General features: G+C 38.8%; 2 protein-coding genes across 3 annotated transcripts in view; one reads left to right on the forward strand and one right to left on the reverse strand.

The window, feature by feature from the left end:
- LOC113543086 (E3 ubiquitin-protein ligase UHRF2) overlaps positions 1-7109 on the forward strand; it is a 42166-nt gene extending 35057 nt beyond the window's left edge. Inside the window, exon 16 of the mRNA XM_026941098.3 lies at positions 99-7109. Within this exon, the coding sequence (XP_026796899.1) occupies positions 99-245 (147 nt within the window). The 3' untranslated portion in view covers positions 246-7109. The remainder of the gene's footprint in view (positions 1-98) is intronic.
- On the reverse strand, positions 6671-26279 carry zgc:113162 (uncharacterized protein LOC553743 homolog). 2 transcript variants are annotated; one of them, XM_026941330.3, is made up of 10 exons: positions 24735-26279; positions 21689-21775; positions 19001-19194; positions 15809-15930; positions 15220-15268; positions 14439-14588; positions 11781-11894; positions 10873-10956; positions 10606-10692; positions 6671-9355 (listed from the first exon to the last, which is right to left on the reverse strand). In XM_026941330.3, the coding sequence occupies exons 2-10, from the start codon at positions 21717-21719 to the stop codon at positions 9254-9256; spliced, it is 933 nt and encodes a 310-aa protein (XP_026797131.2). In that variant the 5' UTR covers positions 21720-21775; positions 24735-26279; the 3' UTR covers positions 6671-9253. The 2 variants fall into 2 exon arrangements, with proteins under 2 accessions (XP_026797131.2, XP_026797130.2); XM_026941329.3 differs by having other exon boundaries at positions 11721-11894.
- Between the last annotated feature and the right edge of the window lie 48 nt (positions 26280-26327).

A 26327-nucleotide genomic window follows, 5' to 3' on the forward strand; every position in this document is an offset into this window, starting at 1 on the left:
ATGACTCTGCTGTTTCACCAGGAATTTTTTTTCACATGTCAAATCTTAATGGTTCCTACGAATGATCTCACACTGCTGTTGTGTTTTTGTGATTTCAGACCTGCTTACACAGATCGTTCCGAGCTGAAGTGTTCACCTGCCCGGCATGTCGCTACGATTTGGGGAAAGATTACGTCATGGTGCTGAATAAAAACCTGCAGCAGCTCCTGGATCAGTTTTTTCCTGGATACAGCAAGGGACGATGAGACGTCACCGGAGACACGGACAGAAATAATCTCCATCCAGCTCAATGGCACTTACACACACACACACACACACACACACACATATACAGTCAGTGCACTAACTCCTACACCCAATACGATAACATACAAAGCGCACACGCACACACACAAACACACACACACACACAATCAGTGCACAAACTCCTACACCCAACATGATAACATACAATCCGCACACACATACACATACACACACACACACACACACACACAGATACATGCACACACATGTTTCATGTAGGTGTTTCTTTCATTACCACCAGCCTGATACTTGTATCCCAAGGACACCCAGGTCATCACCTTGACCACAACCTCTGCTGGTTGTGCATAGGGGTTTATTCCTCCCTACACTTCTCTCAACTGAAGGACACACACACAAATACACAAATACACTCTCTTCAAAGGAACGGTGGAAAACTAGCGACGGCTCATTCAATTCAACGGATCTGTTGAGGATGGACTAATGGCTAATGCTAATCAAGTGCTAACTGTTGCTAACAGGGGAAAAAATGGCTCACAAATCTTCACAAAAGTGATGTAATTTAACCAAACAATGCTAACCCGGCATCAAAGAATCAGTGTTAGGGGTGCTTAGTAAGAGTGGAATGTTCAGATAGATTTAATTTACAGTTATGACAATCGTGTAATTCAGTAGCCTGTTGTTATCCGTTAATCCAGCTAGTTAGCTATACACTGAATTACTTTGAAGAATTACAATTAGGTTGATTGCGTTTTTGTTTTGAGATGGCTAAATATCTACAGCTAGCTGGCTAGCTAACCCTCATGCTTGTAATCTTTCACTTCTAAAGTTTCACAATAAATCAGTTTGTTCAACTTAATTTTTTCACTCATATTGCATGCATTAGCATAGCGATTAGTATAACAGCTCGTACATTATGTAATAATATAATAGCCGAACAGCATAAAGTATCAAAGTATCTGTATGATGGTTGTATATACTGGAATACACTAGCCAACCGTGAGCGTCTGTGAGCTCGTATATGGAAGAGGGCAGATAGCACTGTCCTCTGAGTGTGTTACAATGCCGTGTGCAGCATAAGCAAGAGTTCAAAAAGATGCAGCGGCTGGCTTGACTTGTCTCAGAGGAAAGCGTGTGTTTGCCATCACCCTCCTCGGGTGGTAGCTGTCATGTGATAAAGGAGAGCTGCCTGGGGGGTGGGAGATGGTAGAAGACTAAGCCAAATTGAAAATGAGGAAAGATCCCCCAAAAATCTGATTATCTTAGTGTTAATTTTTGTTGTTTGTATGCTAGCTAACTGAAAATATCTCACTCCTTCAGTTTATTGCTTTATGTTTTACACTTAATCTGAGTCTTGGTTTGGTTTATCTAAAAACACTTCTTATGTTCTTCTTTAAGTCAGAAAAAAGACTTGCATGTTACTGCATACAAGTAATTAGCCTGATAGCTAATATCCTCATGGTATGATAACTGTAGAACTCAGTATCACAGTTTTTGGCATATAACAGTGTAAATTATCAATATTATGAATCACATCCAATGATAATTACATTACTGTTGATATGTTAATGTGCTTGTTAGCTAGCTAGCTTTGTTTTGAGATAGTTAAACATCTACAGCTAGCTGGCTAGCTAATGCTCTAATGGGATATTAGTTATCTCTTACTTATTTTGTGTTCCACATTAAATCTCAATTTTTATTTGTTTAGCCTAAAAGCCATTTCTGATTTTCTTCTTCATATCATTAGACAAACCTGAACACGTTCTCACATAATTAGCTTTGTAGCTAATAAATTCTAGCTATGATAACCGTACAAGACAAAATCTTTGTTCTTTGTATATCGTTGTATAAGTTGATGGATCCCATCCGTGAATGAGGAGTTTTGAGTGTTAATTGCTTTGTTTAGTGTTAATTGCTTTGTTTTAATTGTTAATCATGTAAAGCTAACTAGGTAATGAATACTGTAGTGGGATGTTGGTTTATTATATTTAAATTTAACATGTTTGGAAATACATCTGAGTGTGGGCAGTCCAAAAGAAACTCTGTATGATGCTAGCTATTTTCCATTCCAGATGGAACAGCCAGCAGAGGCTATTACTGTGCTAACATTAGCTGTCCTGCAACTAAGCTAATGCTACTAACTACTATGCCAGCATGAGGAAAGTGTGAGTTCAAGTTTCTAGCAACATGTGGCAACTGGAAACATTCATGTGTGATTTTTGTGAATATTCATTACATTGATATAGTAATATTTTACAACACACCGTCTCAGCCAGTCAGCACACTAATGCTAGCAGCTTAGCTTACGTTCATTGTTGCTGGGTTAATAATGTTTGGTTAAAGGAAACATTGCTACTACCAGGGACTGTTTATATTTAATCAGTTTTCTAAACTTAGGAAAAATCCACAAACAAGATAAGTCCAAAACGGTGAGTTCTGATTGGCTGAGAGCAGCAGGACTCAGTATCAGGAGTTAGTCGTAAAGAGATGACATAACACTGTCTGTGGGAGTTTGGGATGAAATAATTACAGAGAGAATTTGTCAAACAGGTAAACTCCGGATCTGTGTCAATATTCAATTTTCAGATGAAAAGGACTGACCAACTGAACAACAGATAAAATATAAAGTTCTTGGTGAAGTGCAGTGCCTGAACTGGAGTTTATTTCATTCGATAGTAAAAGCTGATTTACAGGTTTTAACATTGGCATTGGCTTAAAAATGTAGCTCACGCCCCAAACTGTCCAATCAGGACCCAAAAGTGGTGTATCTTGGTGTCTCAGCTTTTCTCGCTTTTACGTTGATTTTTTTAAAATTCAGTCCTGCAGACATGCAGTTTTTTCTATTGCGGACCTGCCAACCTTCATGCATTTTGCATAGGAGTGACACATTCTAACTTGGGAGTATGCTAGCTGTCATTCAATAATACGCCAGTAAAAATATCAGATGAGCTAATCATCATATCAATCTGGAAGGATTGACAGTTGCAGAGATGTTTTGAACTCTCCGATATTAACTGACTTTCTGGAAGCCCCGCCCCCTTCGACCATCTCACGTTAGTAATCTTTGGGTTCGTCTAGACTCAGTTTTGCTGCTGAAACAGCACCCCCACTTTCTGTCATGCTAAATGGAGAATGTTTTGGGTTCATTAATGTGAAATAAAATCTATCAGTGTTTGTTCCGTTTCCAACATTACACAAGTAAATAAACATCATCTAACTATATTTATTAGGGAAAAAAAAGTACTAAAATTTTGACTGAAAAAAAAAGATTCAAATAGGCCTACAAGGAGGTATAATACACATAACTGTAATTCAATTCAGTTTTATTTGTATAGAGCTTTTAACAATGGACACTGACTATGTTTACATGCACATCAATATTCCGATATTAATCACAATTTGACAATATTTGAATTAGTATTGAGTCATGTAAACGCCACAATCCAATAACAGATGCTTACCCGACCCTTTCCATTTCTAGGCGGTGTTTTCAGGCATTTTTGATGGTGAGAAGTGTTAGAGTCCTAATTAAGTTAGTGTGAAAAAGAAGTAATAAAACTAATAATTGAGCATACTCTTCTCCTGGGAAATAACAGCGGGAAAGGAAAAGCGCATGTGTAGCTTGGCATACTCACAACAACCATGTATACAGGAATATTCCGGTGAGTGTGCGCATATTAACATCGTATTCGGAATATGGCCGCAACCCAAATATAGAGCTTAAACGGAATTTGATGTGCATGTAAACGTAACCATTGTCACAAAGCAGCTTTTCTGAAATATATAAATTCTAGATATAAATTTTAGTAAAGCTGCTTTCTGACAATGGCTATGTGGCAAGGAAAAACTCCCTGAGACAACATGAGGAAGAAACCTTGATAGGAACCAGACTCAAACTACAATGACACATTAATGGTGATGATAATTTGAAAGTGATTATAAACACTGTGTTCAAAAACATGTTCAAACAGCGTGGTTAAGCCCAGCTCTCTATAAACCAGTCTGCACGTACGGGGTTTTATAGTAACTACCAGGCACGTGGGGGAAAAGTTTATATAAGTTTATAAGTTTTTAAGTTTATATTTTCTTCTTAATGGGTTACTTGGACACACACACACCGCATTATAACTAAAACGGCACTTCTGCTTCCGGCTCGTCCGCCATAATGACTGCCAATGTTTTATACCTGGTGTCTGCAGGAGCTCCTGAAAATTAACACCAGTGACGTTCATCATATATGTAAGAACACTTGCAAAGCTCCTGTTAGTAAGCTGGAGAAAGGTATCAGACTGAATGCTTCATCATACATAAAGTAAATTAAAATAAAATACCTATTAATAGAAACAAACATCCAAGCTAATGTTAGCCCAACACTATGATTTTATTGTAAGATTGAAAAAAAAAAAAACCCACAAATGTTAGACATTGCTGTCTCGCTGTACTGCCAAATGTAAACAATCCTACCATAGATGCGAGACTCACACTATTTCAAAACGGAAATACATCACAGCCCTGAATGCAAGTAGCCTATTGCTGTTCATAACTTGTTCATTCCTTTTCCTACAATAGGAAGAAGGAAAGTGTGCATGTAAAATTTTCTATTGTCTGCATCTTAACTAAAACAGAAGGCAGCTTTTTCCCCTCAGGCACCTGGTGTTTACTGTAAAAATCCTGTATGTACTCGCACTCCAGTTTCCACCTTAGACAAGTGATTTGTGAAAAGACTATATTGAAAATGTATTGAGTTTTTACCCAGGAGGACTATGTATTATTCCTCTTCTGGGTTGGCAGGTCTGTAATTGATTGATTAGCGAGATTAAGCTACATTCAAGTACAATGCAGAAGTATTAAGTATATAAAAGTGTTAGAATAGTTTTAGGAAATGAAGACAAACTGTATTAAAGGCCCCACTTTGGGATTATGAGCCATTCAAAATCTGATCTAGATCAGATTTTTGCCCTGTTTATGTCAACATCACCAAACCACTAGCTGTTTTCATTCACACAAGTCCAGAGAGGTTATGCAGTATTATTGCTTTTCTGTACAGATCATCTCAACATAAATGTTAAGGTTTGTTAATGCAAGCTGGTTAAAAGACATCTAATGCTAACAGCTAGTTACATTATCAATTGCATTTGAGATCTTTAATTTAATCATTTTTAATAATTCATAATTATCATAATTTTAAAATATGAACATTTGTATGGAGTTATTTTATTACTTGTGAAATGTACTGTAAAAAAAAACATTTTATGAATTGCAAATTCAATATTATATTAGAAAACTCTGTAATTGCAATTTCACAGTTACATGTTTTTATTTACAACATTTTATACTTTTATTACATTCACATCACAATTAAGAGTCACAATTTATCCACTTGCGCAACATGGAGACAGCTAAAAGTTTCCAGCTGTAAAGTTTTTGAGAAAGAGAGCCAATGGGACAGCACCAGAGAGCTAAAGGGGGTTGGGTTAAGGCCAAAAAATTCCATGACATTTATAAGCAAATCAAACACAAGAAGTACAGATTTACAAATTGAATATAGAGTTGTGATTCATAAAATAACATTATTACTTCAGACATAAAAAAAAAACTTTGTTTTGTTGTTTTGACTTTTGTTATCTTAAAAATCATGCTAAAAAAAAAAAAAGTTCTAATGCATAGCCTCCCTGGACTTCTGTAATTCTTTCAGTCTTTTGTTTTCCAGCAAGACTTTTTCAGTCCTTTTTTCTCACACACAACGCAAAAGTCAACATTATAGTGAAATAGCATTAAACCTGTAGTCACAGGTCCAGCATTATGTCAGGACGACATCATGGTCCTAATGAGTGACAGGCATCACCTGGTCATCAAGGGTGGAGCTTAACTTAAATCTGATCAGCCAATTGCAGACTCAATCTTGTGACATCACCACTTGCCTTTTTTAAAATCATTTTTACTTTTAAGATTCAACAAAGTATTTAACATAAAATACTAGTTTTAATTATACAGTGTCATAGTATAGTAGCCTAATAGCATAGAATTAGCCATGAAACAGCAGCACTTATTTTGCTAGCATTAGTGCAGTCCTGCATTTATGTAGCTGGTTAGTTTAGCAGATGCTGAAGAACTGTTATATTTTGTAATAAAAAGGAAAAAGTTTACAACTGGCTGATCAAAGGAAACTTATGCTATGCCCCTGTTATCATGGAGACACCTGACACTGCAAAACCAGGATTTGAGCCCATTTCTCTTGTTCACACTCACATGTTTGCTCCAATCATCTGTCATGTTCGTGGAGGGAGAGAGCATGTGATTTTTCTGTTTTTTCTTTTATTTTTATTTGAATGAGTTAACTGATTAAATGCTTCATGAACTGCTATACTGTCTCTGCAGCTAACTGTGATTTGCAAACCGCTTTTCCTTTTTTTTTCCCCCTTGGAAAAATATTATTTTTAATTACCCCCGCAATAGTAGGTGATGCTAGTAAATTCCTTTTTTTGTGAGTTTCACTCTCTCTCTCATTGGTTCTCTCTGGTTCTAGTTCTAGTTCCTGTTCTGCTGCTTGGCTTTTCTGCCTTCCATGTCTGTTGTTTCACAGCACGTACTAAAGAAGGAGAAAACTTTTAAACAATATAAAAACAGTTGATGTGTTATTCTCATGAGCGCTGATCATGCCGTTGTTTTTTCTAGTGTTTAATCCCTTGTTTATGTTCATCATCAGTTCTGTTGATGTGGCAAACATTTACCTGATGACGCACAACCTGCCTCAGCAGCAACATGGCTTCATATTGTGATCCCAAATTTTATACATGGTATTATACTTGATATGTACCTATTAAATATTTTGATTTCAGAAATAACATCCTGTTGTTTCAGCTGTGTTTCTTAAAGACATGTTTAAAGAGAAATCAAACATCCACACAGTCCCTTTACTCCAAATGTTGTTAATCAGCGAAGACATGTTTGCTTCTTTAGTTTTACACTGGAGCTATGATGATAATGTAGCTAACAAGTTGTTGTTCTTCTTTCAGCTGCTCCTGTTAGGGGTTGCCACAGCAGCTCATTGGTCCGCATATTTGATTTGGCACAGTTTTTATGTCAGGTGCCCTTCCTGATGCAACCCTTCCCAATTTTATCTGGGCTTGGGACCGGCACTGGGCGTGCACTGTCATATGCAACCCCAGTGGCTGGGGTCGGATCCCTGGCCGGGAATCAAACCCAGGCCGCGGTGGTGAGAATGCCAAGGCCTAACCACTAGTCCTCCAGGGACCAATGTAGCTAACAACTAATAGAAGTTTATAGCTACCAGTTTACCTTGGTGCATTAAATGTGTGTGTGTGTAAATTGTCAAATAGACAAACAAATTAATGAAGTTCTGTCCTGACTAACATTTAGGTTAAACTCTATAGTCTTCTTTTCTTCTCTCGGTGATTACGTGTGTATAAAACACTCCTGATGGAAACGTGGAATGGAAGTAACACCAGAAAAAAAAATCACTTTTCTGCTCCACACTTACAAACAACCAATTATTAATGAAAACTTTTTTAGTATCACCCTTGGTCCTGAACTTTGTCCTAACAGTAATTTTCCTTTAGTCTTGGTTGTTACTGAAATCATTCTGGGTTATGGTTTTTTCCCCACATTTTATAAACAGTGAAATAACAGCATTCAGAACAAGAAAAAGTCTTGGTTACCATGGAAACAGTAGCTGCAACAAAAAGGCACTGATGTGTAAATTATTGGGAAAGTGAAAGATGGCCTCTGGCTGGAGAAGGAAATTTACAGCAATATTACTTAGACGACAGTCTAAAGAATCAGTGACATTGAACTTGAGTGGGATTTCAATTCAACCACAGTTCTAAATGCTGTGTTGGGACCGGATTTCTGAGTGTGTGTGTGTGTGTGTGTGTGTGTGTGTGTGTGTGTGTGGACTCTGGCACCTCCTGGTGGTAATCACAGCGAAACTAGTCATTGGGAAGCCGCGTCTCAAGATCACGCACAATGACCTAATGCCTAAATGCATCTATATATACACACACGGCCTCAGAGGTTCTGCCTGCAGTATACAGGATATCTTCTGTACACTTTTCTGGCCATGAGTTTCATGATTTCAAAGGTTGCAATCTGATTGGCTCTCCACACATCCAAGTCTACACATTTCCAGTGTTAAAATGCTAAGCTAACCCTGCCATGAATCTTTTTGAGGAAATGGTTTACTTGTTATTTCATCACTGAGTGCCTGTTGTTTCCAGCTCATATTTAATAATTGGCCTGAACAAATAAAACACTGCCCCCTCCTGGACACAGTTCAAACTACAACAGAGTACGCTAAACATTACGTTTAAACTGAAAATCTTTAGAGAAGGATCATATTGCTCATATTTCACTTTAGAAGATTATAAAAACTGATTCACAATGTAGTTATGCAACATGGATCTCGCTAGTTTCTTCATTTGGAGCAGAGCTGCTCAGTTCAGTTCTTTTCCATAAAGAGGAAACTTACAAGAAGTACATCATTTCAGCTGGGGTAAAGAGTTAAAGGGTCTGACAGTGTTTTTATTACAATTCACCTCACAGGCATCTGAGGATTTTTTTTTTTTTTTTTTTGGAAAGCTCACAAAGCGATCTCAATATTGCTTATTTTGAAACACAAGTTAGTGTTTGAATCATACAAAACAAGTGAAATATTCTAGGACACACCCACCTACACAATCAGATCAGTCCACTAATGAACATAAAAATTGGTTCACTGCAACTTTAATTCCTGCCTCCTGCAGTAAACCCTGATTAGCCTCCATGAGGAGTGGTGTATGGTAGCAGGTCCCGTTTGAAATTTGGTCCAGTTTCTGAAACATACAAGTCCTCAAAAATGAAGCGAGGCATAAAGGCTGAAGCATTCTGCAGACACTCACTTGCAGAGTCACCATACATCACAGATACTCTTAAAAGCCTGGTCATGTCCATCGCTGCAGGTCTGTAATGTCTGTAAGCCTGGGGTCAGAGGTCACCCTGAGGTCAGAGGACAGTCTGGAGGCTCCAGACTCTCTGCAACGTCCTCTAGCTTTTCCAGTAGGTCAGAGAAGGTTGGCCTCAGATATGCATCCATCTGAATGTAAAGAACAATTTATTGGTTTAGCACGGAACTAAATTCTGTCTGCTTCCAGAAAAAATATAAAGTTTTATTGAGCAGCTTCATGTTTAATATTTTTTTCCCCATTAGTGTTGCTGTACTCTCTACACACAAAAGTTTAGCTCTAAAACCTAAAACTTCTAAGAAGCTTCTGTTTGTTGGACCATTATCACTATGTTCATTTTGACTAGCGCCAATAGGCCATAGTCTCCATCAAATAGACATCCTCATCCTAGTTTACTAGTTTAGGGACTAACAATACCATCAACCTAAAACCCTGTTGAAGGAGGTTAGTACAACATAAAAGAGTCAAGTCAAGTGGCTTTAGTGTCATTTCAACCATATACAGCTAGTACAGTACACAGTGAAATAAACAACGTTCCTCCAGGACCATGGTGCTACATAAACCAACACAGAACTACATGAGACTACACATTACTACATAAAGTGCATGTGCAAGCAGCATGTCCCATGCATGTCTTCCTTGCATCCTGAGGGATGGTGAGTCCAGTCAAGCCGTGATAGAGTGTGTGGGGTGTTAAATGTCTGTGTACAGGAAAGGCCAGATTCTGCTGATGTTGGAAAGGAGAAACCTACATGACCGAGTCAGGCTAGCGATGTTAAATGAGAAAGATGGTTGTGATTTGAATGCTGTCCAGGGAAATCACAAGATCGTGACATGGAGATGCATCCTCCAGCCTGCTCTCTGTACAATCTTTCCATTGTCTCTCTGTGCTGTCTTTCTGTACTGTCTCTCCATACTGTCTCAACGTATCGTCTCACTGAACTGATGCGCCGTACCGTTTCACTGTACAATCTCTCTATACCGTCTCACTGTACCATCTCTCTACTGTCTCGTTGCACCATCTCTCTGTACTGTCTCGTTGCACCATCCCTCTGTACTGCCTCACTGTACCATCTCTCCATACTGCCACCTCTCTGCCATCTCATTGTATCAACCGACTGTACTGTCTCTCTGTACTGTCTCTCTGTACCATTTCTCTGTGCTGTCTACTGTATCATCTCTCTATACTGTCTACTGTACTGTCTCTCTGTACCTTCTCTCTGTACTGTCTACTGTACTGTCTCTCTGTTCTGTCTAATGTACCGTCTCTCTGTACCGTCTCTCCATGCCATTTCTCTGTACCATCTCTCTGACTGTATACTGTACCATCTCTCCATGCAATCTGACTGTACCATCTCTCTATATCGTCTCTCCTGCTCACCTGACAGCAGTTGGCTGAGAGCTCCAGAACTTTCTGTGGACATCCCAGTACCAGCTCACTGAACGCCTCCACATCCAGACCAAAGTCCTGGAGCGGGAGACACAGATATTTACAATATATCTTTAAATAAGTAAACTATGTATTACTGCGTGTGTGTGTGTTGTGTGTGTGTGTGTGTGTGAGAGAGAGAGAGAGAGAGAGAGAGAGAGAGAGAGAGAGAGAGAGAGAGAGTGTTTGAGTGTGTTTGAGTGTATGCTGGCTTTTTACCTGTGTTCTAGGCAGAACCTCCGGGTCAGCAGGAATTCTAGCCAGAATCTCACACAGCATGATCCCAAAGGAGAAAACATCCACCTGTGATTGGTCAGATAGAGGGTTGGTATGACATTGAGTGCGTCGGACTTTTAATCCCAGCATCATGAGACAGATACACTGTACACTGACAAGAAGGACAGTGAGGACAGCTCATTTTTTCCATCAAAAGATACATGGGATATAACTTCAATCAAATGTGATGTACATCATTCAGGTATAGGAAAAATTGTTTTAATGAAACATTGCTTAAAACTAATATCACTTCTGGAAGTGTCCATTATTTTACACCTCTATGGTGTATGGAAAGAAACAAACAAACATCAGCAAAGAAAGAAAGAAAGTAAATGCTTCGATGGTTAGATTTTTAAGCCTTAAGCAACAGTATCATACAGGCTACACTGAGGAAAAGAATCTGATCAGGATCTGTCTGATCTGTCAGTCATCCACTGTTGACCAATCAGAATTCAGTTCTATGACTTGTGTCTGCTACTGTGCTCTATTGTACTGTACTGTTAGTACATTAGCACATGGCAAGATGGTTAACTAACTGCTACTAAACTAGCTCACATTAGTCACAGGAGTGGGATTTCTGCCTCGATTTACATTCTCATTTTCTCACTGAGACAAATCTGTCAATGACAAGTACCATAGATTTACCATCATAAGTGCCCTTTGGTAATTATCATATCAGTCTGTATTAGGTTCACCCCCACCCACACATACATACACACATACACACACACACACACACACACACACACACTGCACACTGTAAGGCCAATTAAATTGTAAGGTGTGTAAACCTTGCGGTCATACGGTTCCCCTCTCAGCATCTCAGGGGCCATCCAGAATGCAGAACCCACCAAGGACATCTTCCTGTCAGGACTGTTAACAGGAAGCTCCACCACCTCCCGGGCAAGACCGAAATCTGTCACCACTGCCTCTCTGCCTTGTGCTGTCACTCGGATCAGACAGTTCTGCAAACACGAGTTCAGATTTCACACAGTGACACACAGACAGGATAGAAACAGCAGTGTGACGTTTTGCTCTGTCCAGTATTACAATTTTATGATGAACTAGACAGATGGACAGACAGACATTATGTATTTCTTTCTCTACCTACAGTATATCTGTGTCATTAGGCTGATATGTGCAAAACCACTGAATCACCACCAGATGGAAGTGATGTTTCCTTCCTCATCCTGTGATCATCCTGAACTCACTCCAGCTGTCAATTATTCATCTGATACTGGAAAACTTTCATCACCAACATGTTAAACAGACAGGTAGACAGACACCCCTTCTCTCTGTCAAAAGTTCTGTCTCTGTCCCATCCTGTCCATACTCACAGACAATAATATACAACTAGAGTTTCACAAGAACAACTGAGCCACAGTGTTCCCTTCTTCAGTGTGTGAAGTTTGCTTCTACGTTTTAGCCTTGTTGATCCAAAGCAAAACTAATGGAGGCTTAGAGAGAAAGAAGTTTGTTTCCACTTCGAACAGGGACAGAAACAGAATCCATCCTGCATGTTTAAATAATAAAATACACACTGACGCATCTCCGTGCAGAGCTGTTGTCCGGCACCGTGGTGAAATCTGAACCTGGAACAACAACAAGCAAGCTAATGAACTGCACACGACCTTGTATGTTAGAGTTACTTATCTTTTCTCACACCACAGTTTCCTATAACAGCAGCTCTGACAGCAGTACAGCTGCAAATCACAGGTTTATATTAATTTGCTCATTCCAATACATTATTATTTTCATTCTACGGATTTTTCTGTTCTCCAAAGCTGTAATAGACACTGTTTTTAGCTTCAGTTTCTCTTCTGTCTTTCCTTACAGATTGGTGACTGTATCCAGTCCTTTTTCTGTCGAAGCATTGGCTGTGGACTGCTAGCTAGAATTGCTACTCCTGACCTAGCTTGTTAGCTTACACTTTGTGGTGTCCAAGGTAGCTAGGCTCTTGTTTGCTATCTTGCTTACGGCTCACCCAAGCTCACGCTTGGAGCTATTATCACTACATGGCTCACACATGTTCTTCCCTCCCTTGCCCTACTGCCGACTAAACATCCACTGAGTTGCCCATTCAGCTGAACCACTGCTAATGGAGTTGGGTGGGTATGGAGTTGTGCTCCACTCCTTTTCCCTCCAACAATCAGAGCTAAAACAAATAATAGGCCAGAAGTTACTCCCTCCATCTCCTAACAGCATCAGCAGCACCAGACCAGATATCGCTCATATGCTGACTTTGGACTTGTGGACTCGTGGTTATTGATCCGAGTAGATCTTTAACTGACCTATCAGGACCCCCTAATGACCTTGTTGCAGAGGAACTACTCTGTCATGAGCCCCCATCTTTATAGGGGCTCAAGGATTTATCAATCTTAGACCACAGAAGTTGCTGCACTGATTCAGGAAGATTGTTCCCTCCTGGACAAAGGCACAAAAGTAGATCCTGTCATTCAGAACAAGGGGATGTGCTGTTAGAGGAAAATAATCAACTACTGATTGGATTATTATTGTACTGTAACAGTATGCCCTGTGGTGTTTTATTCCTTACTTATTGTATCTTATGCTTGAATAGGGGGTGGTTATTGTCGGCTGAATTCTGTATTCCTATCTTGTTTTTTTTAAATGAGCATAAAAATGTCAGTTGTTTCTATGCCTTTTTCTTGCCCTATGCCATTTTTGTGGAAGGAGTTTATCATGCAAACAGAAACAAAACAGATGGATTTCTAAACATGTTTCATGTGACGTTAACAAGTAATGCTCCTGACTTTATGGACGGTGAAATGTTTTGTATGGGAGCCCGGCATTAGCATTATAATGGACTGCACATTTCCATGTCTCTCATAAACAGAGGTGTGTAATAATGGTCGCTGCATCCTGGCAACCAGAGACAGTAAAACCTGTCTACGAACCAGCACCAGTATTTAAAATGTGTCTCCAAACCACCAGCTTCTGAACTTTATAGCTTAAAAAAACTGACATTAATGTGCACAGAGTGACACAACACACTACTATTTACATGCACAATTTATCTCAATGTACATGTAAATTAGAGCTTATTTGATATGCAAAAGTGGAAGAAAAACTTATAATCACATTTTATCCTGTCATATACAACCTCTCATTAAATGTGTACAGAGACATTACAAAGAAAAATTAAAGCTTGGAAGGAAGTAGCAGAGATCATTGGTGCCTCTAGTCAGTGTACCTAGGTAGTACAATTAGTTTGCTGTTTGCTCTGTCAACAAAGCTGGTACAAATCCTAGCATGAAGCATGGAAATCAGACAACCAATTTTCATACTGATTAGTTATTATTTTATTATTTAACATATATACATTTCTATATAGCTGCTACTGTTTCTCATCTGAACTAAGCAAGAATGCTGGACAGTACAAGTACACTCACAAGTGACAAGCAATAGGAGTGACTTTTCACCTGCTAGTGTGGACATAGGGTTGTGTGGGTGTGTCGTTTTGTGTGTCTGCAGCATCTCTGTGCTCTGACCTTGGAGTTCAGGTCTCTATGGTAGATGTTCCTGGAGTGGAGGTAGGTCATTCCTCTGCAAATGTCACAGGCCAGTTCCACCTTCTCCCTCCAACATAGCGTAATGTCACTCCTCGCCAAGAGCTCCTCCAGACAGCCTCCGTTTACATACTGCGTATACACACACACACACATATATATACACACAAATCTTGACAGAGAAACCCAGCCAAGCCTTTATATGTTTTTCATTTCTTTAAAAGCAAGAAAATTACTTAAAACCTGCAATCTTAAGTGATTATTTATTTAAGTTTTCACATCCACAGATTTTTGTCATTTTTGGATGAATGTGTTATGTAGTGATACACATACACATCTTAACACACTTACACCTCTAATTATTAAAAGTATTTCAAAGTGTCCACCCTAGACATCTGTATCCTGTCTGTCCTAAATGAACAGGTTCTGTCATGTTTGTCCAGTTTTGATATTCTGTGTATTTCCTGTGCTCTGACCTCTGCCTGAATATTAACTACATTTTGTAAACTCAGGTTTGGATTTGGATGTTGATGTGCCTTTTCTGTTTGACCCTGGACTGTCTTTTAAGAGTTTAAGAGTTTTGGCTTGCAGAATTTTGGGTCAAATAAATATTTTGCACATGGTTCCTAACTTTCCCGTTAAATCCCACATGTTACACACTGTAGCATGAAAATAATTTATAAATAGCTTCCAGACTATTGTATATTATTATAGAGAATATTGTTATGTGTAAGTTTTTAGATTATAAATGAATGAAACGCACCTCGAGGATCGGGTACAGTTTATCCTCTCTGACACAAATCCCCAGATACCTTCAGAAAAGATACAAAACCTTTTTTTATTCCTCGCAGTGTTAAAGTCATGCAACACTAAAAAAAGATTTTAGGTCATGCAACTAATGTTAGCGACAGTGTGAACACTGAGGAGTTAAACCGAAGCTTGATATTTGCTCTCTAGTGATTAAAGTTTTTTTTTTTTTTTTTTTTTTTTTAGTTTAGGACTGGAGTTACAAGGTAAAACCTCATGCACCAAACACGTCTCAGCTGGTCCAAGATCTAATACAGAATTCGGGGTAAAGGGACACTGTGGAAAGTTTAGTTTTGCCATAACTGTTGCATTTAGGTTAAAACTGAAATTCCACAGGGGTCACAGTGTTGAGACAGTTCTCCACACACACAATCAGGCGAGCAGATCCTGATGATGATCAGATGAGCACAAATCATGAATTCATCAGCAGCTGCCAGTGAAAGCTAGGTTAATATAGTTAAGTGCATTAATTAAGGCAGAAAAACACTTTGTAACTACAAAGAAAAAACTGCTACCCTGAACATATCATCTGCTTGTTGACTCACCTCACCACATTGGGGTGTGAGAGCTTCTGCAGGAGGCTGATTTCCTTCATGATGCTATCCTGATCCACATCGTTCTTATAAACCTTCACCACCATCACCTTCATCGTGGTGTTGTGCATCACCTGTTCAACAGCAATAACTCTGAGAAACTATAGAGTGTGTGATGCATTGAGTGTCTTGCTCCACTTTTCATACTGTATGATATCAGAGCTCTGAGTATCAGCCAGTAGTGAGAGTCCAGAAAGAAGAATTCATCACCTGAGTATTAATAAGCTTTAGTCTAGCTGAAGCGCAGTTCTGATATTGTAAATACTGTAAATTTCCAGCTAGGAAAACTCTAATACTACAGTCTACATTTACATCTCACCAAAGACTTCACTTCACAGTTACTTTAAATTTACAATGTCAAAATTCTGAGCCATTTATAAAGTAGATATTTGAAGAGCTGTCAAACACAATTAGCACCTTATTATTCTGTGAACTCAAGTACTGTTTGGCTTTATAAGGTTCTTTCTGTCTGCCTGTTTCTCATTAAGCAATTACTTACTCTCAATAAATAACTAATAAGTAAGATATATGATGAATTAAACACTTGGGGGCATGCTGTTAGATAACTAATCAGTGATGGGGTGGTGTGATGCAGCCCAACTGAGTTACTGTTACCACCCTGAAGTTGATTATTTTCCTATTCCTAACAGCATGTCCAAGTATTTTATTCCTCTTTATACCACAGCAATTAACCAATGATTACAATTTTTATTTATTAAAGAATGACACAATACTTTTTATTCATTTATAGTTACATTTAATGTTGTCGAACCTCCACAAAACAAGTTACTTCTTGTTATTATCTACGTTATAGCAGGTGTAAACAGTCGGCCCTTGACCAGCCTCTCTTTCTTCTCTCTCTTGAAATTAATTTTAAAAAATGCAGCTTGTCATGTTATAAACCGCTCTGTCCTGAAGACTTTCCAATAATTCATTTATGTGGATCTTCCCTGTGAATGAGCTGGTTCTTAATCCTTTTTAAGCCTATTCATTTTTTTTTTTTTTATTTCTCTAAGATCTACTTTTCACTTTTGAACATCTGAAATTATTTCAAATTATTTCAAAACAAAATGTCAACATTAATATAGTTAGCTATATTAAAATACATTAGAATATACAGTAAATTTCTGCAACCACACACACACAGACACACACATACAGTTTGACAGACACATACACAAACAGACAATAAATATACACACAGTTCAGATGTAAACTTGCTTGTTAAACAGAAGCTCCTTCTCTTAAAACTCTTTGACCTTTCAGTGAGGAATGTCGGGAATAATAAAAGGTCATCAGGTTGTTGTTGCTTTCTTGGCTTGTGTTGTAAAAATAGTTACAGTGGAAGTGTGTGAAGTCTGTTCATCACCATTTTTACTCTTACTTACATCCGAGAGCTTGCGTGTTAACAAAAGGAGGAAACTGAGCACAGACACAGAGCAGTGAAATAAAATACAGAGAGGATTTTGACTTCTGAAGAGGTGAATATGACAAGTCATGTTTGTGTGAAAATTTTTGGTAAATATGGTGACAGATGGTGAAAGATTTATTGAAGAACTAGAGGAAAAACTAAAGGAAAATAATAAGTAATTATAGAAGTAACAATAAATTAGTAGGCTTTTTTTCCATTCTTCTCTAAAACCGGACCTTAGTCTAGTTTAGTTAATATAATGTCTGTAATTTCTTCACACAGCAAACGTTAACATTTTAATTATAAAACTGTTCATTAGAGTTTGGGGTTGAATTGAATTCAAGTTAAATCTAAACAGATGCACAAAATTAAATGAAATTCAGTTGCTCAAATTTAGAGTTAGCATTTTGGAGGCCAGTCATTTCCTCACTGCTGATTGGCTGAAATAGAAAAGAATGAACTACTTACATACTGTATATACTGCTATATAAATAAAAACATAAATTTAAATCAGATAAACCAAATTTGCATTTTGTTCTGGTGCCAAAAATTGTATCTGATTATTAAAAAAAATAACAATTTCAGGTTGAATTTGGTGAGCCTAACATACAAATTAAAATTCTGAAACAATTTAAATTAAATTTGATTTCATAACATAAATAAAGCATACAAATTCACATCAGCAAAATTCAAATCCAAATGTTAGTGTTACAGACGTGCTGTCATATGGATTCGGCCTTGATAATGGCGCTGTGATGTTTATTGTAGACTGACTGAAGTTAATCGGAGTGTCTGAGGTCTTGCTGGAATGAGGAGAGATGAAATAATGATAATTGTGTGAATAAATGAGCATGTGTAGTGGTATGTTCTGCTTGTGCATCACATGTGTTATACCACTGCATGACATCATCGAGCCCTCATTGTAGTGAAATAACACGCTGAGGTGACTGAAGCGCATTATTATCTTCATAAACTTGCTGTTTTCGGGCTTAACCAGCTCCATGATGCATTCAGAGACCAAAGCCAAAACGACTGTCCTGAGACACACGAGGAATAAAAACACAACAACAACCTCTCCTGCTGATCTCTCACCTTTACATCATTGACCATAATGACAGATTTTTGACATAATAGTACACGTAAGAGGGGAAAGTTCAAATACACCAGCACAAAGAAATCTCTTCTATTCAAATATAAAGACCTAAAACTTGCTCTTTATTGTATATACACAGATATAATAAAGAGCCAGTTTTAGACTGTGATCTTTATTATATTTGAATACAAGATTTTGAAATCTTCGCTTTAAAAATTAAAAATTAACCATAATCCTGTATTGACTATTTTTGTCTTAATGAAAGCAGCCCAAATTTTATTTTTTTAAAATGTATTTAGATTTAAAATGTTAATGCTTTATAATCAGTTTCAAAGAGTTTGTGTTATAGCTCTCAATATAACAATGAAAAAAAAAGTTAAACTGATATTACCATTGTTTTTTTTTTATTATTACAAATTGTTACAAAAATTGTTTACTTGCAGCATACAAAATCCCAGTCAAACACTTCTACAGGTCAGTAGAACATTTTATGAATGGAAGATTTTCAAAAATTACCCAGCCCTAGTTGTGCGTCACTCTGACATCACAGGGGTGATCATACAGTCACAATGCTGGTTAATTAGAGAAAAAAAGGTGTTACAGGTTATAAAATGGTAAAGTGGTGTCTGTGTATTTGTACCTTGTAGACTTTAGAGAAGAAGCCACTCCCTATGAGCTCGGTGCTGAAATCCTCCCATAAGTGCAGTTTGCAGACACAGGTATGCAGGCGGCTCCGGCGCTCAGCCTGGCAGTATGTCTCTGCACACTCACTGAGGAGGGTGGGGCTGCTGGGCTCAGGGGACAGGTCCACATCAGATATCCCCGTGATCTCATCTACAAAGCACAGACACAGATCCTCAGACTGAAACGGTCAATATACACTGTGTGACAGGAGTGCTAAAAAACGCTGAGCTGTATTTCACTTCCTGTCTCACTGAGCAGCAGTTTAACTAAAAAGAAGATATCATAATTTTTAACTATGACACTGATTTTATTTACTGTCACTCAGTGGTTTGTCGGCTCACCTGAGGACAGATCCCAAACAAAAGACAGCCAATTTAGCCATCGTTGAGACTGACAGATACAGAGGCCACACCTCCTTCACTGAGACAGACAGACACAGAGGCCACACCTCCTTCAATAAGACAGACACAGAGGCCACACCTCCTTCAATAATATGGACAGATAAAGAGGCCACGCCTCCTTCACTGAGACTGACAGATACAGAGGCCACACCTCCTTCACTGAGACTGACAGATACAGAGATCACACCTCCTTCACTAAGACTGACAGATACAGAGGCCACACCTCCTTCACTGAGACTGACAGATACAGAGGCCACACCTCCTTCACTGAGACAGACAGACACAGAGGCCACACCTCCTTCACTGAGACAGACAGACACAGAGGCCACACCTCCTTCAATAAGACAGACACAGAGGCCACACCTCCTTCAATAATATGGACAGATAAAGAGGCCACGCCTCCTTCACTGAGACTGACAGATACAGAGGCCACACCTCCTTCACTGAGACTGACAGATACAGAGATCACACCTCCTTCACTAAGACTGACAGATACAGAGGCCACACCTCCTTCACTGAGACTGACAGATACAGAGGCCACACCTCCTTCACTGAGACAGACAGACACAGAGGCCACACCTCCTTCACTGAGACAGACAGACACAGAGGCCACACCTCCTTCAATAAGACAGACACAGAGGCCACACCTCCTTCAATAATATGGACAGATAAAGAGGCCACGCCTCCTTCACTGAGACTGACAGATACAGAGGCCACACCTCCTTCACTGAGACTGACAGATACAGAGATCACACCTCCTTCACTAAGACTGACAGATACAGAGGCCACACCTCCTTCACTGAGACTGACAGATACAGAGGCCACACCTCCTTCACTGAGACAGACAGACACAGAGGCCACACCTCCTTCACTGAGACAGACAGATACAGAGGCCACACCTCCTTCAATAAGACAGACACAGAGGCCACACCTCCTTCAATAATATGGACAGATAAAGAGGCCACACCTCCTTCACTGAGACTGACAGATACAGAGGCCACACCTCCTTCACTGAGACTGACAGATACAGAGATCACACCTCCTTCACTGAGACTGACAGATACAGAGGCCACACCTCCTTCACTGAGACTGACAGATACAGAGGCCACACCTCCTTCAATAAGATGGACAGATAGAGGTTGCATCTCCTTCACTGAGACTGACAGGTACAGAAGCCACACCTCCTTCACTGGGATACACAGACACAGATGTCACACTTATTTCACCAGAAGTGAAACACAAAGGCCACACCTCTTGAGTTCATCTTTTAAAGCATGAAGTGATTTTTTTCATTATATTTTTAATAATCAGCATAATAAACACACAGTGGTCTATTTCAGTGCTTCTCAAACTGTGGTCCTAGTGGACCATAAAAGATTCCAAGTGGTCCATGGCTCAATCTGCTTGATTGATTAAAAAAACAGAACTAAATAAATAACAAAATTACTGTTCAGAAATAGCTCACCAACACTTAATTTATTTAAACGACTTGATTAATTATTTGATGAATTCACTGTGTTAACATTAGTCAGCTCTCACATGTGATGCTCATGCCGAGTTACTGGTAGCTCTAACAGCAGCAGTCTATTTCTATAAATCAATAATTAAAATAACAGTCTGGAAAGATGATGGCTCTGTGGCTTAAGACAGGAAACAATTTAAAAGTCGAATGAGGCCCCAGAAAACAAGCAAAGTGTAGGGAATGGAAGGTGAAGTTGAAAATCCTCGTGGCAACATGACAGAAAGACCAGAGGCTGAGCGTTAGCCTGTGAACGATTTACTTCCTGTATATGAAAATAGGCCTACAGCTCAGTGTGAACATGGAAAACAAAAAAGAAGCAGCTCAATGTGGAACCCAGTATGAGACTAAAGCTCTCCACTTTGGAACAAGATATTCTTTCACTGATGTTTCAAAAGCAACACTGTTCTTCCCATTAATATAGTGATAACTCTAGTGAGTAACCAGAGAGATGGGTGAGTAACCAACATGATATTTTTAAAGTGAGGTGATTTTCAAGTATAGGGTGGTTAGTACATTACTTTTAAAACTGCAGGTAATTGTTTTGAGGTGGCTGGTGGTTTCCCGATGATTTGGATGAGCTGCATTTTTTGTTTTACTGGTTGAGCAGTCTACAACCTGAAAAACCCTTCTTAAATACAGAATGCTGAAATACACAGAAACAGCCTACGGCCTAAACAATGGTGAGAATAAAGGAGGTGAAACATAGAAATGTGTTACTCACTCCAGCGGTTCAGCAGATTGTTCATGTGCATTGTGGAAAGGTGAAGAGTCTACATCTCACTCTCAGCTTCACTGTGACTCACAGCAGCTGAAACACACCCACAGAATCATTAAACTGATAAGAATCTACATTTTCCTCAACCTTGATCTGTGCTGTATTCACAATATATTTTGTGTACCTTTTTAATTCAATATTTACCGTATTTTTCCTTATTTTATCTTAATGCACCCAGACCAGTATAATAATATTTTGTACTATATATTTTTACTATAGTAGTTACAGTATTTTACTGTAACAGGACACACAGTGGCTTATTGCTTATTTAAGATTAAAAGTATTTGTTGAAAAAAGCAAACATTAAATGTGATGTCACATTCACTCTGACATACTGCGCTATGTCTTTTATACAGTCATGTGACAGGATGTAAAAATAGTCACACAGTTTAAGTCAGTATGAATTCATAATTTCACATTTACATAGTGTTCTCATCTGATGAAGACTGACAGTCCTGTAGATTTATTGTGTAATGCATAAAGCATATTAACGACTCTCTGATCCAAAATTTCCCACTAATGACAAAAATATTTCTCTTTGGTAAAAACAAGAGTTCGTTAAAAGGCGAGTGTTTACCTCAGCCTCAAGTCTCAAAATCACAAATCAAGTCTGAAATCTAAAAATTTCAAATATACTCGGATCTTAACTTTACTAACCAACATCAAGATAAATATTTGTTTATCTTAAGCCTAAAGGCGAGTTCAGAGTTTTAAATAATCATATTCAGGGCTTCATGTCCAGCCGGCTGCAGGGATTACTGTAACGCTCTCCTTACTGGTCGTCAGACAGTGAGAACATTAACCAGGACAACGAGACATGAGCACATCACTGTAATTCTCACCTCCTCACACAGGATCCACCTTAAAGTCTCACTAGTTGTTTATAAAGCATTAAATGGTATATCAGCACTGACACACCGGACGTGTAAAACCCCACACAGGCCTCTTAGATCAATACGGATCTGTCAGGTTTTAGTAAATCAGAATCAGAAGTAAATACAACGACAATCATTCAGATTTTGGTACCAGAAGATCTCAGAGGTGTCCAAATTTCAGGCATGTTTAAATCAAGACTTTTCTGTTCTCCTGTGATATTGATTAAATCCCTACATTTATTGAATCAGTCCTGTTTCCTTTCTTTAATTGTTTTTAAAATCATTTAAATCATTAAATCATCACAGAGGTACAGTATAGTACAGAGATGCAGTACACACAGACACACAAAATGTAATCCACTATGTGTATTACACTCCTGGGCAAAAAAAAAAAGGGGGGGGGGCAATATTAAACTTTTAATGTTCTCAACAACAAATAATTGGTCAGAAAATGATAATATTATTATAATATTTTGCCATTTTGGGCTTGGCCTTTTTTTTTTTTTTTTTTTTTGCCCAGCAGTATATTTGCATTACTGTAATCTTTATTTTAATCACTTTGATTTTGAAATTCACTCTTTATTAACTGGTAGCTAACACTTATAGTCTTCTAATTATTTTACCACGCTAACAGTAAACATAGGCCTAACCTAAACTGTAAAGTTAGAACCCACAAGACATGTCCTTAATAACTTAATTATACATAAACTTATTACTTAATTATACATAATCTGTTTTTCTGCCTATTATAAGTATAAAAGGTTCCACATCCGTATGAAAAAACAGTCAGTAGTCAATAGATGAATAATCACAGTGTACACTAATAGTTTAATTCACTTCTGCACACTGCAATCAGTTCATAATCATCAGTTGGTCACAGAAGGTTTCCAGCCCTGGTCCTGGAGATCTCTCTCTCCTGTCCTCCCCACTGCAGACTCTTCTGTGCTCTGATACACACTTCAGCTCATGATTATTAAATCAGGTGTGTTAGAGCAGGGAAAATGCTCCAATGAACAGCACCAGAGCTGGAAACTTACACTTTAGCCTCTTATCAGTTTCTATCTGTTCTAGAATAACACACACAAACTGCACTGTAGTGAAGCTGAGACCTCATCATGGATAAATCAACACAGCTGTGTGTCTCAGGGTCGCGTTTCATTCAAGTGAGGGACAGAAATGTGTCAGGAATAAATCATCGCTTTATCAGTGATCAGCTCTAGATTCGAGCGCTTTATAAAGTTTATACAAGCTCAGGAGTTATTCTGACACCCAAGAAAACAGCACACACACAACTCTGTAAACCTACACACACACAACTCTGTAAACCTACACACACACAACTCTGTAAGCATACACACAACTCTGTAAACCTACACACACAACTCTGTAAACCTACACACACAACTCTGTAAGCATACACACAACTCTGTAAACCTACACACACACAACTCTGTAAACCTACACACACACAACTCTGTAAGCATACACACACACAACTCTGTAAACCTACACACAGAACTCTGTAAACCTACACACACAACTCTGTAAACCTACACACACAACTCTGTAAACCTACACACACACAACTCTGTAAACCTACACACAGAACTCTGTAAACACACACACACAACTCTGTAAACCTACACACACAACTCTGTAAACCTACACACAACTCTGTAAACATACACACAACTCTGTAAACCTACACACAACTCTGTAAACGCACACGCAACTCTGTAAGCACACACACACAACTCTGTAAACCTACACACAACTCTGTAAACCTACACACACACAACTCTGTAAACCTACACACACAACTCTGGAAATACACACACAACTCTGTAAACACACACACACAACTCTGTAAACCTACACACAACTCTGTAAACACACACACACAACTCTGTAAATACACACACACAACTCTGTACACCTACACACAACTCTGTAAACACACACACAACTCTGTAAACACACACACAACTCTGTAAGCGCACACACACAGCTCTGTAAGCACACACACAACTCTGTAAGCGCACACACACAGCTCTGTAAGCACACACACACACACAACTCTGTAAACACACACAACTCTGTAAGCGTTTAATACTCACGCGACGCTGAACGGATGGTCGTACAGGATGAGCTGAAGATGAACCGCGTCTCATAATAAATTATACACTCACTCACACACTCTCTCTCTCTCCTCCCCGCGTCTGACCAATCAATGGCCTGCTTTCGCTCCCGCGCGCGCGTGCGCTGGCCGGATCGGTTGCTCCTGGTGACGCGCGCGCGCGCTTCATCGTCTCTCAGCATCTTCTTCAGGAGAAACTTTAAATAAAATAGTGTTTCATGTGATTCATCAGTCTAACTGAGCTAAGGCACATCCTGTTTGGTTTAAACTTGCGGCAAATTCAACGGACTGGACATGATTTCGAAAGCCACACACCTGTGTGTATAAGGTCCCACAATGATGGCAAAACCAGCTACTGCTCATCATGCTATGGTGAAGCATGGTGCTGGCAGCATGCAGGGACAGGGACACTGGTCTGAATTTAGAGAATAATCTAAGGGAAGAATGAAGGCAGCCAAAATACAGAGATCCTTGAAGACAAACCTGCTCTAGAGAGCACATGATATCAGTCCAGAGCAAAGTTTCACCTTTCAGCAAGACAACAACCTGAAGCGTACAACCAAAACATCACTTGAGTGTCTGAGACAAGTCTCTGAATCTTCTTGACTGGCCTAGCCAAAGCCCAGATCTGAACCCTATAGAACATCTTTGGAGATACCTGAAGATGGCAGTTCAGACACTCCTCATCCATTCTGACTGAGCTTGAGAGGATCTGCGAAGTAGAATGGGACAATGGCAGGCGTGCAAAGCTTGTGGAGACTTCCCAAAGATGACTCGAAGCTGTGATTGCCACCAAAGGGGCTTCTGCCAAGGCGCTTACTTAAGATTTCAGTGTTTGATTTCTAATATTTCAGCAAAAAACTTTTCACTTTGACATTATGGGTTATTTTAGACTGATGGCAAAAAAAAGAAGTTTAATTTAAGCTATAATACAAATGTGTAACAGAACGGTCTCAATACTTTCTGAACCCACTGTGCATGTATATATAAAGCACAATTACTAGAGTGTGAAGTGAGTGTGTATTTAGTCTTTTATGAGGGAATGAACTGATTTGTCATACTTTATCATCAATGGCTTTGATAAATGATTTACAACTCTAACACCAAAACACTGCATGCAACACCTACTGGTAAGATTCTGTAACTGCTACTGAGAACCCACAAAGAACTTGTACAAACACAGGTCTGTATGTGACCAAGTTTAAGATTTTGCTGATCTAATTCAATTTAAACTTAGGACAGTCAGAAAAAAAATGCAGCTGCTTCACAACCAAAAGATCTGATATTCTTTGTCAGGATTAAGCCATTGTTGTCCCATCATCAAAGTAAAGAAATCTGAACCTTCATGCCAAAGTGCATGCATCTTAATATGCACAAAATAATGCTAAAAAGGCTACTATAGAAATGACTGCTTATAATATGATATAGCTAAGTAGTTTAAAACATTGAGAAAGAGAGAAACCAAACAGTTTGTATGACTGATGACTGCCAATTGACTTAAGTTAAAATTAAAAATAAAATTCACCTAAGGCTCTAACAGTTACAGAAAATTCCCTCTTAAAAAGCTTCCCGT

This window comes from Pangasianodon hypophthalmus, chromosome 15 (genome assembly GCF_027358585.1).
Source record: "Pangasianodon hypophthalmus isolate fPanHyp1 chromosome 15, fPanHyp1.pri, whole genome shotgun sequence".
Classification (NCBI taxonomy): domain Eukaryota; kingdom Metazoa; phylum Chordata; class Actinopteri; order Siluriformes; family Pangasiidae; genus Pangasianodon; species Pangasianodon hypophthalmus.

What these genes read in the sequence shown, in the direction of transcription:
- zgc:113162 (XM_026941329.3), bottom strand. Translation starts at nt 21,719, where the DNA reads ATGCACATGAACAATCTGCTGAACCGCTGGA. An exon ending in CAATCTGCTGAACCGCTGGA is followed by an intron (nt 19,195 to 21,688) that starts GTGAGTAACACA and finishes TGTGCTTTGTAG; the next exon opens with ATGAGATCACGGGGATATCT. An exon ending in AGGTTCTGCCTAGAACACAG is followed by an intron (nt 10,693 to 10,872) that starts GTAAAAAGCCAG and finishes CTCCCGCTCCAG; the next exon opens with GACTTTGGTCTGGATGTGGA.